The following is a 21,128-nucleotide window of genomic DNA, read 5'->3' as shown; positions in this document are numbered from 1 at the left end:
CATTAAAACAGCTGTCATAACATTATTAATATGTAGCTCTTTTTAAATTTTCGGAAGCTGTAGAACTTAAAAATGTAAAACAGGAAATACGTTGGTACCATTTTTGTTTAAATCCCTCAAAATGGTCTTTAATGTCTCGTATAATGCAAAAGGGAATCTGAGAATGACAAATGTTTCATTTTACCAGTGAAAAAATAGTCTAATATTTCCCAGAGATGGGTTGCGGCTGGAAGGGCATCCGCTGCGTAAAAACTTGCTGGATAAGTTGGCGGTTCATTCCGCTGTGGTGACCCCGGATTAATAAAGGGACTAAGCCGACAAGAAAATGAATGAATGAATGAAAATGGTCTAATAATGTTCTCAATGTCAAATGACAAGCATATGTGTGCAACATAATAATTCTACTTCAGAATTATGAATAATTATATTCTGATGTTATACTTTTAATGTGAATTATCAACCAGGACATATTTTAAGTCATTCCATACAAAATGTAGCATTTTAACCAACAGTAGACCAACACATAGGCCTAATTTTATTTTTGTTTTACCATATTTTGGAATAAATAACAATAATAATAGTCGACTCATGTTAACCTTTATTTTACAGCTACAGAAAATCATGATCTTGGCTTTAAACAAAAAAGATTGTGATTCTCAGTTTAGCCAGAATCATGCAGCCCTACTCATTTCAGTGGCTGTGTGAATATGTGTGGATTAATCACAGGCGCTGCTGTGTGTGTTTGTGCTCAAGGTGACGTTTGTCCTCTCAGGTACAGTATCTGCATGCAAACATAGAGGACTCATTCTGCTGACTCAACTTTAAGCTTCTCCTCGTCAGCACTTTTGACAGTTTGTAGAGTGTGAGAGGAATATGTTGTAGTTTTTACATCTCGCTACTCCTAGACCTACAGTAGTAGATCATAAATGTTGTGCTGTCAGGATTACTAAGGTTCCTCTCCCTGTGGTGTTTAAACAGTCACTGTGGGTGTGACTGAATATTCCTTTTGTTTATGCTTCACACTTGAATTATTAATGGTGTAGCGTATTGCAACATTGCTTGTACAAGTCCCATGTAAGTCTTGTGTTCATGCATCAGTAAACATGGTACAAACTGTCCTTGTCATTGATTTTTCTTTAGGTTTATTTGTGTTTCAAGGACTGCAGTCGCCATTTAGCCAACAGATTTTTTTTCTTGAACTCAGGGTGAATTCAGTTACATTGATTGAATGGCTAAACACAGTAGTGACATATACAAATCATGTCTGCCATTATTTTTTAAAGTAGATTTATGTGGAATAAAAATGTGATTTATTGCTGTTATATTGTCATACATCTTTCTTTCTTTCTTTCTTTCTTTCTTTCTTTCTTTCTTTCTTTCTTTCTTTCTTTCTTTCTTTCTTTCTTTCTTTCTTTCTTTCTTTCTTTCTTTCTTTCTTTCTTTCTTTCTTTCTTTCTTTCTTTCTTTCATGAATGAATGAATGAATGAATGAATGAATGAATGAAGCCATTAATATAATTACAGCAATGAAAAACATGCCAATGAATCTAACATAAATTAAGTCTTCGATATTGTAGATCTTAGTAATCAGTAAGTTTTTTCTTTTTAAAATATCAGTTTGTTTGTTAGCATTCATTCATTCATCCATTCATCAATTCATCAATTAATCAATCAATCATTTGAAGCTGTTATTGCAATATACTGAATAGAACTGCTTGTAGTGATTGATTAACATTAACATATGGGTTTGATGCAAAAGTCAATTTAACGAATATGAAAAGAAAATGGAAGTCATGGTTTTTGAGGATAGTGTTGTAACTTCCACGGTTGATTTGAGTGACCTAGCACAGCACATCTAAAATGACCATTACAAATCTTAGGGTTCAACTTGATCCTAACTTAAAGTTGAACAACCAAATAAGGGCAGTGGTCAAGGCAAGCTTTTTCCAGCTGAGGCAACTGTGGAAAATGAAGTCATTTCTTTTAAGATAACAATTTGAAACTGTAATCCATGCCTTTGTTACTATCCACCTGGACTACTTTAACTCACTTTACAAAGGGATAAGTGGGTCTTCTGTAGCCCGTCTACGGCTGGTGCAAAATACTGCAGCACGGCTTTTGACAGGCTGCCGTAAGTTTGATCATATCACTCCGATTTTAACCACACTTCACTGGTTACCTGTACAATATAGAATTCATTTAAAAATTGTTTTGTTAGATCCCTAAATGGTTCTGCCCCACACTACATATCTAAACTGCTACACCCGTACAGTATATACTGTACCGTCGTGTGCTCTTAGATCAGCAGCTTCTTAGAGTCCCCAAAATTAGATGTAAGCTTAGAGGTGAACCGTGCATTTGGAGTGGCTGCCCCCAAGTTTTTGAAGTCCCTACCTCCTTACATCGGGCAAGCCCCTTCGCTGTCGTTGTTCAAATCACGCCTCAAAACCTTTTCTCCTTGGCCTTTTTCACCTGATCTGATATCTGTTGGACAGAATATATGGAACTCTTATGCATGCAGTAGTTTTACTACTTGAGTTGTATACCATGTGTTATTTGTGGTTAGTGTTTTAATTTTATTTTACTGTTCAGCACTTTGGTCTGCTGCTCGGTGGTTGTAAAGTGCTTTATAAATAAAGTTGAATGAATGAATATACATAAAAATACCCATGGTCGCATATCATATTTATTATTGTAAATAATATAACTTTTGATTGTATTACATTATAGGTGATGTACTGCCCTACTTTTATATCCAACTTTTATTTAGAAATTGATTTATTAATTGAAAAAACTCACTTAAACTTGACATAGCCTTTCTAGTTGATTTGGATAAAATTTTCTGCTAAATCACTTTTGTCAAAAACAGTTCCTGGAGGGCCACAGCTCTGCTCTTTGGCTTTAACCCTCATTAAACAAAGGACTCATTAGTCCTTCAGGCTTGTTTGAAAGCTACAGGTAAGTGTGTTTAAGCAGAGTTGGAGATAAACTGTGCAGGAGTTTGACACCCCTGTGCTAAATGAATGAATGTGATTTATTATCAGCAGCCTTTGTTGCTGTTATGGCAGTTGTGAATAAAGTTATAATGGTGACACGTTATTATTATTTTTTTATTGTAATTTTATTGTAATAATACAATGTAAACAAATCCACCTTGTGTGTGTATATATATATATATATATATATATATATATATATATATATATATATATATATATATATATATATATATATATGATTGACTGATTTAATGTCCGGTATTAATCCATCATATGTTATTAATATACATAATCTATTATAACCAATATTAACTTGGATTAATGTTTTATTTTATTTTTTATTAAAATGATTTTGGTTAATATACAATAAAATAAATCATCTTTGAACTATTTTATTTTTAATTTAATTAATTATTATTCAATATAATTTAATTTATTTCATTTCACTTTCCTTTGGGCTTATTCCCTGCTTTTTCCAGGGGTCAAAACGGAATGAACTGCTTATTTCATGTGATCAAAACTATGTACAGTATGTAGAAATGAATGAATTTATTCAATATTATGTCAAAATAAACTAAATATATAAACTTATACAGGCTTGCTACACACTCCTGCACCCCACAGGGCCTCCTCCAGTGTCTGTATTGTAGGTGTAGACACTAAAGTGAAGTCCGGTCTCTCTCACACTCCCACTCTCTCTCTCTCTCTCCTCCTCCCTCACAGACGGGCAGCTGTAGCAGTGACTCAGTATCATGGAGGCGAGCAGCAGGACTGCAGCAGCGACAAACGCCAGAGCTTCAACACCTCCGACAGACGCAAGCACTCATGATCCCAGTGAAGGGTAAGAAACAGCCTGCACACTTCACCTTCTCCGTGGGCTTTTGCCTGCAGCTAGTTATGCATTATAGCGTGCGTTTTGTCTTGCAAGGTTAGATGAGGCATTTTCTTCACAATTGGCTGAATGTCTGCATAATCAGGTGCAGTGTGCATGTAGTGTTGGTTTTTGCACTCGCAGGCGTTTCCAGTGTCATGTGACTGGTCACCTTATTTTAATTCTGAGACAGCAGATTTAGCCAGCGCTGCATGCAGCAGATGTGAATTTGTCCCCTGAGGATGAAATTACAGGGGTGATTTGTGTGCAACTGGTGCCCAGCGGAGATGATAACAAGGATGGTAGAGGCATCAATGAATGAACGTGCTGGACCACATTACGGAAGCAGGCTTGCTGTAATGTGATAGTTAATGACATTCTTTTACTAGCTGTTAATTAAAATCATAAAAACTGTAATTCATACAAATATTAGGGTAATAACTGTTTTGATATAGTTAAATTGGCATTTAAGTATGTAGTTAATCATTTGTTTTTTAATATTTTTCATTATAATTATATTAATTACAATCTATCTAATATGCACATTTTTTCTACCAAATCAAAACCATTTGATTCAACCTACATGCAGAAAAAAACATAAAATAGGATACTTTACACTGTAGAATTTTTCTTGTTATTTGAAATCCTGTTAATCATGTTATAAAGTTAATCATGCTTGTATCAACATTTATCAAAAGTTTTGAAAATTTTAAACTTAAAGTTTTAATTCTAATTTAATGGTTTAAATTTAATGTACTGTAAGTTCAATTGAAAAGCTTCTTTGAACTTTCTTTTGTATGATGTCCCATGGTGGAAAAAGTACTGAAAAATCCTACTCATGTAAAAGTGCGATTACTTGGCCAAAAATGTATTGCGAATAAAAATATCTGTCGTAAATATTGCTCAAAGTATGAGTAAAAAGTAGCCCTTTTAAAAGTACTCGAGTAATATGCTGTGAATGGCTGATGCGTGTGTGTAAACGTAATATTCTGCAGTGCATTTATACAGAAAACATCTGTCATCTTCTCATCAGTGACATTCAGTCTCTTTGTCATTGTCTGTAAAGATTTTGGACATATTCTTGCACACTTTTAATGCTTCCAAACAGTTTGCTGCATGTCTTGATTTACTTTCAATAACGGATTTGATTGGACAGAAATCACAGGACTGATTTTTTCTAATCCCTATAGACAGGAAATTATAAAGTTGTTACTTTAGGTTGAAGGTAACTAGTGGAGTAAAATTACCAATACAGCACTAAAAATGTACTCAAGGGAAAGTAAACATACACATTTTGAAAACTACTTAGTAAATTACAATTTTTGAGAAAAAAACTACTCAATTACAGTATTTTGATTATTTGTAATTTGTTACTTTACACCACCGATGATGACCTTTGTAGAGTAGACTCCTATAAAAAATAGATTTTTATGGCAATAATTATTATATCTTGGTTAGTTCAGGTAGGGTGGTCCATTTTGCTGTGGTGACCCCTGATAAGTCAGATACTAAGTTGAAGGATAGTGAGAGAGTGAGTAGTTCAAATAATAAAATGCCATTTGTTGTTACTCTCAAAAGAAAAACTGTCATGACCATCATGACCCTTATTGTGCAGAATGAGTATTAGTTGACTAAACAGAATGACTAAAAAAGACTGGATTGTCAGCAATTTTCATTGACTAAATCTTTATTAAAATGTCCAGAACTAAAACAAAATATCTGGCTGACTAAAGGGATTTTTGATGTGGGAACTTTTTCTAAAAAAGTTAATGTACATTTCATTGAATGACAGCGGTCAGTAATAGTTGTGGTTCTTATTTTGATGATGTTTTTATTGTTATCATTAACTATTATTATGCAGAATAACTAATATGACTGAAATGTCAACAGTTTTCATTGACTAATACTTATCTTGAGATTTTGAGTTACATTTTTTTTTTGTTTACTTGGTTGAGAACAAATGATCAAAAACATAAATTACTTTTTTTTTTTGACATGTAAACTATTAGGGATTAATACAATTTGGTGTGAGTCAAGATGTTCTGGGGATGGTATACAAGAACTTGAAAGTGTTGTAAGTTTTAACATGGTTGCATGGTATCGACTGTTACCAATTAAGGAAAAGCAAAAACTGTTTCGAGTAGTAAAAATTGCCGGAGCAATTGTAGGTAAAGTACAAAGACAACCAAATGAACTTTGTTTAATGAGAATCAAACCAAAAGCACATGTCATTATTGAAGATTGTTCCCATCCCTTAAATTTAAAATTTCAGCTCTTGCCATCAAAAAGACGTTTTAGGCAACCTCAAGCAAAGAAAAATGTGCATCAAATGTCCTTTGTGCCGACTGACATCAGAATTTTAAAAACTGGGTTCTAAGTATGCATAGGGTTTAAGATAGAGTTTTGTGATGACACTGAATGTATTTGTGTTGCCTATTTTCTTTCTGTGATGTGTGAAATGTGAACACTAATCTGGTTGTGTTGTGAAGCCAAAGATAAATTTCCAGTTGTGGACAATAAAGAAAGTAAAAGTAAAGTAAAAAAAAAAACTAAGAAAAAATGAAAAAACAGCTGACAAACTTAATGCCAAACATTCTCATAAATCACTGAGCCTTTTGCTTCTTTCTTCCGTGAACAGACTCGGGCATTATCGTTCAATCTCACTGTGGTCTAATCTGGAGGAGGAAAGGGGGGAGTGTGGGATGTTCTGGAACAAAATCACTGACTTCGTCTTTTGTCTATTGAATGAATTGGCTAAACTCTAGCCTTTTATTCCCATTCTAAAGGCTTCCCAATCCTTAAAGCTGTTCCAGCTCACCTTTCCTTACCCCTGGAGCGCATCATATTTCAGGACCTGTTCTTTGTTACCCAGGGTGGATTCATTTGTGACTGACTGACTGACTGAAGTGATATCCTTTTGTGTCTTAGAACATACAATAGCATGCTTTTGACTGCCACTGGTCTGGTCTTCTATAACATCTCCTTGTTTCGACCCTCTCGGCCTTGTTCTCAGCTGCAGGGTGACCTGGGTAATGCTCCAGAGATTATCTGAAATGAGTGGATCATTTCACCAAGCTTTTTTTAATTCTTTACAGTTGGCTTATACAGTAAATTGTTATTCTGTCACATAATAGTTTGTCTAGTATACATCCTGATTTTCAGTAACACTCTAAAGACTTTATATAAGATCCAGATTCCACCTTAGTGTTGTTTTGCTATTTTATATATGGCTACTCTACTAGATTCTAATGGATACATTAAAAATGTTTTAGGACTTGCTTTGTTTGTTGAGCAGCTTTACTCTTGTGTTATTGACACAGCTTGGCCTTGGTTAACTTTGACTTGTTGTTTGGTTATTTGTTCACTCACAGGTCACGAGTTCAGTGTAATGAGTAGTGCCTCTCAACTCAGTTTGTTTATTGCCCGCATGTCCTGTATGATTAGGCAGCCAAAGTTGTGAAGAAAGTATCTAGGTGAGAACGAATGGCTTGTTAGCTTTTTTAAAAGCTCTTTAAAAAGACCAGGAAAAATGAGAAAGTTTGGGTGATAAAATATATAATAATACATGGTCCTAAACAAAATTCACCAGATTAACATGCAACACAAACAAAGACAAACAAACACAAACAATAAATTTATTTTTCAGAATGTCTAATCTGAACTCGACCAAAGCATAAACTTTTCAGTCTGACATATTTTATATTATACTCCAATTATTCACAGCTGGACTCGCACTATACCCAGCTCACACACAGCGTAACAGATACAAAACATATTGGTCATTTATAGTAATTTGGTTACTTACCAACAGACAATGTAACCACAACATCATATACTGGTAATTCCATTTCCATCCCAATACCAAATCACAATGTTGTCAGTATATCCCACTGATGTTACAAGCTAACTAAGAACATCCCAGACAGGTATTCAATTAGTAATAACTTGGTAATTTCTTGATTTACTGTCAACGTAACTGCAACATCTTTTTAACTGCATTTTTAATGAAACGCTTGTGGGTTAGTACATTGGTTTCCACATAACTTTACAGATATAACATCATAATTATATATATAATTCTTTTTATTTTATTATTTTATTTTTTTTAAGTAAAAATAAATGAACAGCTAATCATTATAAGTGTAATTGCAAACTATTTTGATGACCAAAGTTTCATTGTGACAATGTAACTAATTACGCCGTGACAACCGGAAGGGTGAAGTTCACAGTTACGTTGCTACAATGTAGCTTTGCAACGCTGCCAGACAATCATTTACCATAACATAGATTTATTTTTGTAGGCCTACAGCAGAGAATTAGATGTTTGAGTTTATAGTTTCTGAATGGCTCAAGCTAATTTTGATGCCTCTGACTGAATGTAAGAAGTTGAATTTGTCCTAATTTTGAGTATAAGTCCATCATTCATAAAATATTTTGCCTTTATGGGGCAAACAAGGACAAGTAATTGTCTTCCTTTTTTATGACCAAATTGGTTTCAGTACATGAAGTTACATTGTAGCAACGTAACTGGGAATTTAACTTTTCCAGTTATCACAACTTAATTATTTACGTTGTCACAACAAAAGTTTGGTCGTCAAAATATGTTGCAATTATGTATCAATCACATACTATAGCTAGCTGGGTATATAATATCAGAGAATAGCAAATATACAAAATTTGCATGCACTACAAAATGTGAACATTTTATGGCATCACGTTATTTAAGATTTTTCTGCCAAGAAATAACTCTTAGCAGACGGTTGCTAATGCTAATATGTGGTAGCTACTAAACAAACTTCTACACTGGTTCAAATCTGAGGTGATATGCCCTTAGTGCTTCTGTTTTCCTGTACGGTTGTTGGTTCATTTATGAGATATAACACAGATACAAGCAGATCCTCAATCTCTGCTGTCCACTGACTCCATTTAGTTGCTTGTTCTGCAGTTATATAGTCAAAAATACGAAATGTTTGATATGATCAAGACAGCCCTGATGTGCCAGTAAACCGATTAGAAAGTTCAAGATTAGATCTGTAAACACATCATATCACCATATAATCTGGATCAAACAACAGAACCAACCAATGTTCTGAGGAAGATTTTTTTTCTTAGATTGTTGAGAAAAGTAAATTAATCTTAAACTCCTGTACTGTGAAGTCAGAATGAGGATTGCAAGCAAACACAACAACATCACACAAAAACATTCCTCTTGTTGCTAGGAATCATCTAGCAAGTCTTTTAAATTTGGCTCAAGCAACATGTTTGATATCCACTGACTGGGCTGATTTTCTGCTAAATCTGTCTCTCTGAATGCTCAGAATCTGCAGACTGCTGCTTATTATTTTATGCAACTTGCACTGAGTCTTCCAAACTGAAATTGAATGGCAGAAATTGTGCAGTTTATTCTAGCCTTTAATGCTTGTTCTGTCCCTTAATAAAATCTGTTCATTGCTTTATAAGCTGTAATATGGTGTACTAGTCATAAGGATGAAAATAAGAAGAGGTGAGAATCACCATCATTATTTATAGCACTGCCTCGCCTTTGCTTATGAACTTTCCTATAAATAAGGAAAATTTTAAATCAATATGGAGTTTAAAGGGATAGTTTTCCCAAATATATATATATAAAAAAATCTGTCATTACTCTCCCTTTACTGGTTTAAAACTTTTTTTTTTTTGAGTTTCTTTCTTCTTTTAAACACAAAAGATATTTTGAAACATGTCAGAAATGCTTTCTGACTGACTCACTGACTTTCATACACTCTAAAAATGCTGGGCTGTTGTAACCCAATGTTGGGTCAAATATAAACAAATCCAAAATTTGGGTACATTATTTCAATTAAATTTAAATTAAACTTATTAATCCAATGTTTTTTTTTTTTTTTCATATTTGACTGTTTGGTTACAGCCAGCACTTGCTTTGTAAACAAATAATTCCTGCAACAAAACCAGGAAATAAAAGTTACCATGACCAACGTTCACCGAACAATTTCAGTTTTCCCAGAACACGTCATAGCGGTACACACACAACCGTACAATCTGACACAAATATCTGACATTTTCCAGAACATGATCCAGCAAGATCCGGCTCAAATTAGGCACTGGTTACAGCAACACAGTATTTCAGTATTTTTTAGAGTGTGGTATTTTATTATTTTTTTTATGAAAGTAAATGATTACAGGCAGGGCTTGGTAATAACTTTTTTAAAGACCAGTCACTGTGGCTAGTAGTCAACATTACTAGCCATTCGCCATTTTCACTGGCCATAATTTTATTGTTAGGAAAATATATATTTGTATGCATAGATTTGACATTTGGCATGCTAAAATGACTTAATTTAGATTTTGTTATGTCAACATAATGAATGAGTCCGCATTCATTTCACTTTTTGTGTGTTGTGTATGAACTTGCTCAATTGGCATGAGCATGGGTTGTGCTTTCATAGTCGTATTGCAATTAGTTCTTGTTTCACAAGACTTTTCAGAGCTCAACTCTAAAGATTTACCAAATTTGTCTCTGGCCAGACTAAAAATAAACAAATAAATAAATAATTTTCTTAGCCATGAATTTAAAATAATTAAAAATATTCAAAAGAGGCAAAAAATAGCTGTATACATACACTTTCTATTCAAAACTTTTCTTAAAAAAAAAAAATAAAATAAACAATTGACATTTTAAACCTAATTATTGCAATGTACCTAGAACTATGCACGATATACTGTATATGTACGGTTGCCATTAGACCCATTAATAATTGTTAAAATGGTTAAAGTGAAAGTGGCCACCTCTGCTGCTTACACAAAGGCATTTTTTTAAAGAAACACTTGAAAGCAAACATAATTTTTTTGTCCAGTCTATTTGAAAGATAACCAATCGCATAAGTTGTTTACAGGCACGGTTGCTAATTTGTGGAAGGAAACAGCATCGCGCAAGCATTTAAACACTTGGGCGCATCACTAGTGCCCTTTTCAGTGTGTGAGAGTCTCTAAATGCATGTGATAATCGTCACATTCGGTATTGACATGCTTCCTTTTGCTTGCGCGAACAGTTGTTTTTATCAGTCGTGCTTCTCGATGGGCATCCCTTTTGTCAAACTTTGCTTTTAAAAAAACTACAATGAAAAAATATATATATATTTTTAACTAGCTAAAGTGGCTAGTGGGTCAGGTTGTTTAACCTGCCACATTGTAAATCTATCCATCAAGCCCTGGTTACAGTTCTTCAGCTTTTAACAGAAGAAAAAAAACTCTTAAAGCTTTAGAAATATGTAAGGGTAAATGAGGAGTGAAATTTCATTTTTGGGTTAATCAACCTTGTGATTTTTATACATATACATATATACACATACATATATATACACATAAAATCACATTTGTCAAGATATGTCAAAACTATTCTGCACAGCATCTTTTTTTGTCATTTTTGACAAGCTATTCCTGTAAGATAATCCTAGTTCTGAAATTTAACTGGTGAAATGATCAAATGATACAGTGCAGAGTTATGTACTGTATGTAATGTATGTGAAGCTTATTTCACCATACCCCTCTCTGCTTCTCTCTTCTTTAAGGCCCCACCCAGAGGAGGATGAGGGGGAGGAAGACAGGAGCTTGCAGCCAGCAGAGACTGCAGGCTGGGAGGACGCCATTGCTGTTATGGTGCGTGTATGTACTAGCTTTCTGCAGGTCACGCTTCATGCATTTAGAGTGCTGTGTAATCTTCTGTTTATGTGTGTGTGTGTTTGTATATACAGGCACGAGGTGCGCCAACGGTCCCTGAACTGCCTGCCGAGTCTTCTCTACGCTCATGTGTCAGTACGGCCAGCATGAAGGTCAAGAACGTCAAAAAGTAGGTGTTTATGTGCATTAAAGCGAAGGTTTATATGGAGTCCTTTCTCTGTCTTGTCTCTTTCAGACCCATGGGGGAGAATACTGATGAGCTCTTTTTGTATTGCAGACTGTCCCTCACCAAACGCCATTTTCCCAAGCTGGCAGAATGTGCCCACTTTCATTATGAGAATGTTGACTTTGGCTCCGTGCAGGTGAGGGTTTTGTGGTAAATGCAGTCCTGCCGAAGCTCATGATCACTCATGGTTGACGGGAATGTGTTAATTAGGCTCTTCTTGGCTGTGGTCTTGGTTTCACCGTTGGCAGATTATCCATCATGTTGAAATTAGGCCTTTGGTTTAGGTTACACGCAGGTCAGGTTTTTTTTTTTTTTTGCTTTCACACAAGATCTTCAGGCCAATTGAGTGGATATGGATGTCAATGTTCATCACCATACATTTATACTGTTTATACAAACTGTTACATTTATACACACTCTGCTTTTTCCCAAATAATAGCATTATCTAATCTATATACATTCACTGGCCACTTTATTACTATTTACTGTCAGGTACACCTGTCCAACTGCCTGTTAACGCACATTTCTAATCAGCCAATCACATGGCAACAACTCTGCATTTAGGCATGTAGACATGGTCAAGATGATCTTCTGCAGTTTAAACCAAACCTCAGAATGGGGAAGAAAGGTTATTTAAGTGACATAGAACATGGAATGGTTGTTCTTGCCAGACGGGCTTTATTTAATAAAAAGCACAGTAATATTTTACTTTAGATATTATTCATATAAATCCATTCACATGTCATTTATTTTTGTGACGGTAAAGCTGAATTTTCAGAATCATTACGCCAGTCTTCCAGTCACATAATCCTTCATGAGTCATTAACGTGACTGTAGGGTTCACAATTAGCATGCCTTCATACTATAAATATGGTAGCAATATAAAATATTTACTGTCAATTTCTTAAAAAAATAAAGAAAGAAGCATTAATGTTGATTTATATTTTTTACATTCCCCCAATTTGTTTAAATGTTTGTAATATACTTTTATATAACATTTTATAATATACTGTAAGTCATCTTCATCCATCGTTTACCATTTTATTTTTATTTTTATTTTTTGCTTTGTTTTTGCTACTGTGTCTTTAGGACTACTAACTTATGCTATTACAATTAACCAGCACAGGTCAGAAAAATACAGATAATATGTTAATGTGGGCATATGTGGTCATACTAACCATGATGATTGAGGACGTTGATATTGGGGTGGACTGGAAATGTAGATTTGCATTAGCTGTATGCAGCCATTAACATACACGGTGTATGTTTACTTGCATTTTATGAATCACCAAGGGCCATGGATTTGGCTAAAAAGTAATGTTTTGCTGAAGAAAAAAATACCACCTGTACATTCTGTATAGCCTGAAGGGGGCTATTAAAATGGGAAATCAAACTTTTTTGAGTGAAATATTCAAAGCTTGATGGTGAACATTTTGCTCACAAGCCACTGTGGCTAGTAGTTAGTGACTTAGCTTTTTACTAGTCACAATTTAATACAATATAAGGTAAGTGAAAGGGTTGAAGTCTAAAACAGAAGTGTAGACGGACCCTTACTAATGTTAAAATCTTTATTCATGAGAGATTTTTACCTTATTTTGTGTGATGACCATCTGCGGTCATTTTAAGAGCTAATACACAAATCCAATATACTGATACTGTATACCCATTTTGTCTTCTCAACTACTATTTCACTTGGAAAAACTCACTTTTTTGTGAATATTTTCACAAAGATGGGCATTTTTGACTGTCATCATTTTGGGTGTACAGAATTTGTCCCTGCATTCCAAAAAAGTTAGGAAAGAACATAAATAGTTTTTTGCGAGCTATCTAATGCTGTCTGTCTTCACACATTTCTTTTGCATCCTCTTGATGGTTTTAAATCATTTCATTGGATTCCATTAATGGTTAACTTTGATTTGATGCCATTTATGGATCATGGATCAACTGTGATCAATTACACCCCTATATATAGCCTACAGTATATAAAATTCAACCCACCAAAGTGGCTATTGGGTGTGACTGCGTTACATGCCACTGCTGAAATCCACACACATTTGGCATACTGGTGGATCTTCATGTCGAGACCTAGAACTAAATGTCTTTACTGAAAACACACTTTTAAAAGCTTTGTCATGAAAAAGTAATAGTTCTCAAATTATTGACATTTTTTGTTTTTCTTTTTTTGCTAGTGTGCCTTTATTAAGAATTAAGATTTATGCAAATGTGTCAAGATATGGTTGTACTGGTTAGAACTTAAATTGTATACAGGGTAGAATGCTGCATGCTTAACAAACAATATGCTAATGTAGTGATATGTAAATTTAGGCGGTCCTATGTTAATGCTCCTGGCCATTGTAAACAATGATGATTACGATGTCCGTGAACTGGAAATGGTGATTTGCATTAGTTTTATGTAAATATCAACGTACACAGACCTTTCAATGCCAGTCAGTTCACTTGTTTATGCTGTGTGAGGGCTAAAAACCTTGGTGGTGTTGTGCATATATGTTCTAGAGTGATTAAACATTATCAGAAAAGATGATTGGAGCTTTTAACTAAAAAAATGTGGTTTTAGTTTTCTTCTATGAATGGTCAGCCCTCATCTCTGTCTATCAAGATTTTTTTTTTTTTTAAATAATTTCAAAATGCAGCACTTTTTTGCATCCAGATTGTGTTGTTATGCTGACGGGTTCCAGTAGAGAGCAGCAGATATCATTCCCTATAAATATACAACAAGCCCCTCCTCAAGTTTTGCTGTATATACAGTATACTGCTCTAAAAGGTTGTTGGTTTGGATGGACCGTGAGCAGGGTATGACGTCACAGCTGACGAACAGGACGTTTGCCCTCGTGTTCCTCAGCTCTGTGCACGCCTTCATCTTCCTGTGTGCTGTAGCTCTCAAGGTCACGCAGGTCGACTCCTGTTCTGTTAGATCACATCCAGTCTCTGAGCACATCACCGGGCTGGAGGAGTCCAGAGGAATACAGATAATCTCCTATTCGAAATGTGAGAGTTAAGCAACAAAAGGAAATGATCTTTAGTGCAGCTTGTCTTTTGTTGATTTCTAAGCTCATGCACAATTTAGCTGGTGAATGATTTTATGCCAGTGCTCACATATCAGACTGCTGGAATTTTGCTCCATTGTGCCTTTTGTCTGTCTGGTGTAAATGTTAGGGGGAATCATGTATGAAAAGCATGGACACTAAATAGAAACTTTTTTAACTGAGGACAAAAGAAGTAAACTAAAACTAAAAGACTACTGTACATGGATTTAAGGACAGTAATTTTACATTTGTTACGTATTGCAATTATAGATTATAATTTACAGAGGACACCCATTAATATGCCTTTTTTAAGTGAATCTGTGTCTATATGCAGTTGAAGTCAAAATTATTAGTCAAATATTTCCCAAATAATGTTTAATAGAGCAAGGAATATTTCACAGTATTTACTACAGTATAATAGTTAATTCATCTGAATAATTTACCCATTTACCCACGCAACATAAATAGTTCACTATGTGTAAAAACAAAACAAAATAAAACTTTTGACAATAATCTTATTTTTTATTGGTTAAAGTTTAAAAAAATGTAAATAAAAGAAGAAATCCACAATTTTTTTCTTTTAATTTTATGCTATTCAGAAGCCATGTGCACCCACTGACAGGTAAAATCTGCTTCTCTCTCTTTCAAGTTCAAAGCCAGCGTGAATGCCAAAGCATTTTAGATATGTATATAAAATAGCCTATGTAATATAGTGTAATTACATTATCAAATTAATAAAATAATCAGGAAATGAGAAATAAATTATAGAAAAAGAAGTAAAAACAGACAACATACAGTTTATGTAAATAGGGCAAATGCGTTGATTAACTTTTGGTGTACAAATATTTTGCAGCCAATTTAGACCAGTCATTTCATCTTCTTCGAATATATAGTAAAGTTTTTCTGAGTCCCTCAGATACAAGAATTAACTATTTAATGTTCATCTCGCTCTTGGAACTGTGCGTGCAGAATCAGCTGCAAAGCCAAGCGGCTTAAGTAAAAAGGTAATACAAAAACGCATACGATTAATCGTAGCTTTAGAATGCAAAAGCCAAATCCTGGACATTTTAGGAGATTGAGAAACCTCGGCCGGAAAAAATTTTAAGGGTCAAAAAGGCACATCTCTGTGGGTCTGCAGAGCACGTGAGACTGTGGAAGTATTGACAGGTCTCGCACATAAAGAATGAAATGGGCAAAGGAGAGAGGATTTTCCACTAATGAATCGATCACGCATATTTGGTTTTTATTAGGCTGATACAAATATTATAAAAGGATGATAATAATAGTAAAAAAAAAAAAAAAGACATGTCACTAAATATACTTGGGTGGCCGTTAATGTACCTGGACAGCCTGCCCAAGTTAAGTCTATGTGTGGAAAGCTCTGCTCCTATTTGTTTTATTTTGGCTGGAATAAAGGCAGTTTTTAATTATTTAAAAAACATTTTAATGTCAATATTAATAGCACCTCTGATCAATATATATATATATATATATATATATATATATATATATATATATATATATATATATATATATATATATATATATATATTTTTTTTTTTTTTTTTTTTTTTTTTTTCCCCCGATTGTCTACAGAACACATTGAGTAATGAAGTTTGAACTGCGAGCTGGTTTTTTTTTTTTTTTTTTTCGTGCATTAATCTTGTCAATAATATTAGTCAGAAGGTCATGATTCACACTGATTAAATAATTATTTTGAATAGTTTTTATTTTACATTCTTCAGATGATACAAAACACAGATGTTTCAGCACTATGCCTTCCTCAGTATATGATACAATCCTCTAACTCTACCCTTTTATCCCACAGTCAATCACATTACGTCATTAGTTAGATGGCCACTCAATAATTAAAAACAATCTCATTTTCATTTCAATAAAATGTTATCAACCACACAATAAATATTTACCTTCATCTTTAAAAACGTTATTACACAGGAAAATAACATTATCATCATTCACTTATTCATGTCTACATCAATGCAAAGACATTCTGACTGTCCAAAACATTAAAAAATACATTTTCTGTACATCATTTGTATCATTACTCAAAATCCATGATTCACAATATTAGAGCTAAACAACAAACCCACAGGAAAAAAAAATCTTATGTTTAGAAATGGGTTAAAAAATCTTCTTTCTATTAAAATGAAATTAGGGAAAAATATACGGTGGGCTAATAATTCAGGAGGGTCAATAATTCTGACTTCAACTGTATATATGTGTCATGAATGTAAATATTACAATTTAACCTGATAATTTAATCTAATTTTAACTAAATTAGTTATGAAGATAGATTAAAGTGTGTATATATATATATATATATATATATATATATATATATAATTTTTTAAATGTTGTTTGATATAGACACTAAAATGTCTTTGACTTTGATGTCTATGAGAGATGAAATGTTGGAAAGATTCATGTTTTGCCCTCAGGTCATACACTGCACTGCTATTGCTCCAATATTACACCACATACAGCAAGCTCTTATTTTGTTTTAGTAATGTCATATGTCCAAACTTATGAGAGATTTGTTTTATTGAAAACATAAATAACTGTCCTAAACCTGTGTTTTTATCAACTGACTCTGCTTTTCTATTTTATAGTCTCCATTACAATGGCATTCACGCTTTTTATTTGTAGTTTAAGTATTCAAATCCTGTTTATAGACTGCTGTAGAATAACATTGGGTGTAGCCTTTTGTCATAGAATAGGGTATAGAGTTAACATCCATTCTGTGGCGTGCTCATGTAGAGCTTTGCTGCATACTCCCAGAGGCGGTGTGAATGCTCCACATTCCTCAGCTCAGGTTTACAGAGGAGCTTTCAGGATCCCTGCCTCCTCCCTGCTAGTGCAGCGAGAGATGGAGATAGAGGAAGATCTGGGCCAAATTCTGTGATGCTGTGATGAGCTTTCACTGATCTGAGAACAGTCACAACCATCTCCATATGAGCAGCTGGTTGGGACATTGATTAATTCTCCGTGTTTTCCGCTATAAATCGTCCCAGACAGAGGGGAGGACATTCACTCAACACCATTTCATTAAAGCAGACACAAACCTGCCGGATTCAGCGAGATGCGCAAACAGTGCTGCTGACCTGTGTGAGAAATATTGATACTTCTTCTATCTGAGCTTAATTCAAATGACCAAAAACACCACCCAGCAATATATACTTGATGAATGGTGACCAATACTTTTTTTCTTAGTAATTTTGTGGTGCTGATTTCAAGAATAGTGTCTCAACATCACACCTTATTAGTAAAACATCAGTTAGAATAGTTTTGTTGTCAGCAACCATTTATAGTATGCAGATTAAGTGGGGCAATGCTATATCTAATACATTTAAAGTATGTTATATAGTATTACAAGGAGGTTTAATTTCACCTGCTCTTTTTAATGTTTAAATGAACGAGTTGTCTGAGGAATTAAGGGATTGTATGACTGGCTGTGTGCTTGTTGATGCTTTAATAAATCATTAAATGTATGCTGATGATTTAGTTATCTTTTTCCCAAGTAGCGCTGGTTTTCAGCAGCTGCTTAATGTTTGTGCAGATTATGGACAAAGATATTATATGCAATATAATTAAAAAACAGCGTTTGTATGGCATGTAGAACCAAAGAACATAAGGATATAATTTTTTTCAGATTTTTATTTGTCAGGACAAGTTTTAAATGTTAGTAAAACTGTTAAATATTTAGGGCATGGTATTACTGAAGACATGAGTGATGATAATGATATGCACAGGAAACGTTGAAAGTTATATGTTCAAGCAAATATGCTCTTGAGAAATTTTATTTCTGTCCTGAGCAGGTTAAACACCTCTTTAGAACTTACTGCAGTTCGTTACACACTGCTCCTCTGTGGTAAAAAAAAAAAAAAAAAAAAAAAAAAAAGTCTCCATAAGCTCCAGGTTTGCTTACAACGATTGTTTGAGGATTCTTCTGAAAAAAAAAAAACATAGATGGTGTAGTGGAAGTGAATTCTTTTGTAACGAAAGAGTTTGATCATTTTTAACTTTGAGAAATTTGATCTAGAAGTTTGTGTCGGTTGGAGAATTCTCAGAATAGCATTTTAAAGGTATAGATAAATCCTAGGCTTACTGAGGTGCGTTTTTTTAGTCACCTTTAATGAAATATTGGCATACCTGCCTTTTTTAATATGTATTGTGTGGTTTATATTGTTTTCTCTGTCTTTTGTACTATTAGACCTAGTATCTGGAATAAAGATAATTATTATTGTAAATTGAATGAGTCTTGCATTACAGCTGCATAACCTTTAGATGTTTAAACTGAAAAAGCTATCAAATTTAGGCAGATATACCTTTATAGTGACAGATCGTGTCCTGTGTTGTCCTACACCTTTGATTTCTAGTTTTACTGAAAACAAGGAAACACCAAAGATGCTTTAATGCGTTTAAGATGTTGTGTGCTTTATTAGACTGCTCAGAGCAGCAATTTAACAGAACCACAACATGTATTTAGTACAATATACAGAGCTGTGTCTTCTTCGCTGCTTTTATTATGCAACCCACATCAGCAATTGTCACTCATTTCATTAGCAATCGCTTCAGTGCTCCCGGTTTGCTTCAAAGGCTGTCAGAGTATCAGAGTATTCAGTACTCAGGGTATTTTAACTCTGAAATGAGAGAAACTCTGAGAGGTAACTTTAACTATGAGTCAGTTACTGTGGGAACTCTGTGAACCTAACCTGGTCAGGAGCAGGTTTTATTCTATTATTGAGTTTCTGTCTGTCTCCTCCCCTTTTTAAAAGACAAAGCAGTATTTCTTGCCTTAACCTTATGTTTTCACCCACCTATTTTAATGCTCATTTTGGAGATGCGCATAAAAGTGATTGATGGAAACGTCATGTTGCACATAACTTTTGAAAATACGCATAAAAACACATGCATAATTGAGTTGGACAAACGTTTATTCGACAGAAAAGATGCACCTGAACTACGATGGAAACACTTTTACTGAACAAATTACAGTATGTGCATTAAAAAAAATGTTTGTTATAAGAGATCATATGATGATCAAGCTGAGCACACTGTAACACATCTCAAATGTTGTTTTGGTCAATTATTCTAAAACGTCTTAACTGTTTCAGTATTAATGTTATTATTTTATTGATGACCTCTGGAGGGTGTTGAACGTGTGTTCTCCGCGTCTCATGGCTTTTAACGCCCCCACACGTTCATTGTGTGTCAACATTGTCTTCAGAGGCGCGAGTACATTTATTAGGTAAAGAAAAGATTGACGCAGTTTCTTCTACCACAGTAAATTCTGTTTTTACTGTTGATATTTGGCGCCTGTTTTAACAGGAAGTGATGATTTTGTTCTCTTTGACTCATTGGATGGAAATGCTGCTTTATTCGCACATCTTTTATGCGATATTCCAGTTTTGCACATACATTTAATTACTTAAATGTTTTGCACATACATTTAATACATTTAATTAAAACAGGGTGTGCGCAGTTAACCCTGAGTTGGTCTACTCAAAGTAGATTGACCCAACTTAGATCCGCTATTCTGAAACCGAAAACTTTGAGTTTTTAATCTCTCGGCAAATCCTCTCAGAGTTCAAGTTTAAACTCAGAGTTGGTTGAACCTCATTACTAAAACAGGCCACTGATGTATTATCATTGTTTATTGTGAATACGCACCCTCTAGTAGTGAAAAATGACACTGTGCCTTTGATTTAATTCATAGGGCGTTAATATACGAAATTGAAGAATGAAACAGATGTCATTTTATACAAAATTTGTCAGAAACACAGATATTTTTCTGCAATTTTATACCACTCACCAATGCAAACTTTCTGCTTTGAGCTACCATAGATCTGTGGCAAATGTACAATCAGAGGGTGTGTTCTGGAACTGCATCTTCTTTGATGCGCAATTGATTTGTATCACATGTCCATGAAAGTCAGACAGAAGAACAACAATAGGTTAGCCACTTGAATACAGAAGAATAGGAGGGAAGAGTAGCAGAGCTGGTACAGATGTATCCACACTTACGTTTGTGAGCAGAGTGATTTTAAAGACTCGGAGATGGTCACCATGTTGTCTTTTAAATTTCTAAATGCATCACTTAACCTCTTTAAAACGTATTTTTGCCCTCAAAAAAAGAACAAAACAGAAGTTTATTTGAAGTGTACCGCAGCCTTAATTTTTGTGCATAGATTCATAGCTTCTCTAAAGGGGCAGGGACCAGCAGCTTGTTAGAATTTAAAGTCACCAGAAAAATGTATAATGGCATGGTATTATGAAAATTGGCAGCTAGC

General features: G+C 34.2%; 1 protein-coding gene across 1 annotated transcript in view; it reads left to right on the top strand.

The window, feature by feature from the left end:
- Positions 1-21,128, top strand: part of arhgap32a (Rho GTPase activating protein 32a) — a 90,674-nt gene that overhangs the window by 3,159 nt on the left and 66,387 nt on the right. Inside the window, exons 2-5 of the mRNA XM_685829.11 lie at positions 3,723-3,840; positions 11,439-11,526; positions 11,622-11,716; positions 11,825-11,909. Coding sequence (XP_690921.4) covers positions 3,752-3,840; positions 11,439-11,526; positions 11,622-11,716; positions 11,825-11,909 — 357 coding nt within the window. The 5' untranslated portion in view covers positions 3,723-3,751. The remainder of the gene's footprint in view (positions 1-3,722; positions 3,841-11,438; positions 11,527-11,621; positions 11,717-11,824; positions 11,910-21,128) is intronic.

Source organism: Danio rerio, chromosome 15, assembly GCF_049306965.1.
Source record: "Danio rerio strain Tuebingen ecotype United States chromosome 15, GRCz12tu, whole genome shotgun sequence".
Taxonomy (NCBI): domain Eukaryota; kingdom Metazoa; phylum Chordata; class Actinopteri; order Cypriniformes; family Danionidae; genus Danio; species Danio rerio.
The sequence above is the reverse complement of the archived record's forward strand: the minus strand, read 5'-3'. Positions and strand labels throughout refer to the sequence as shown.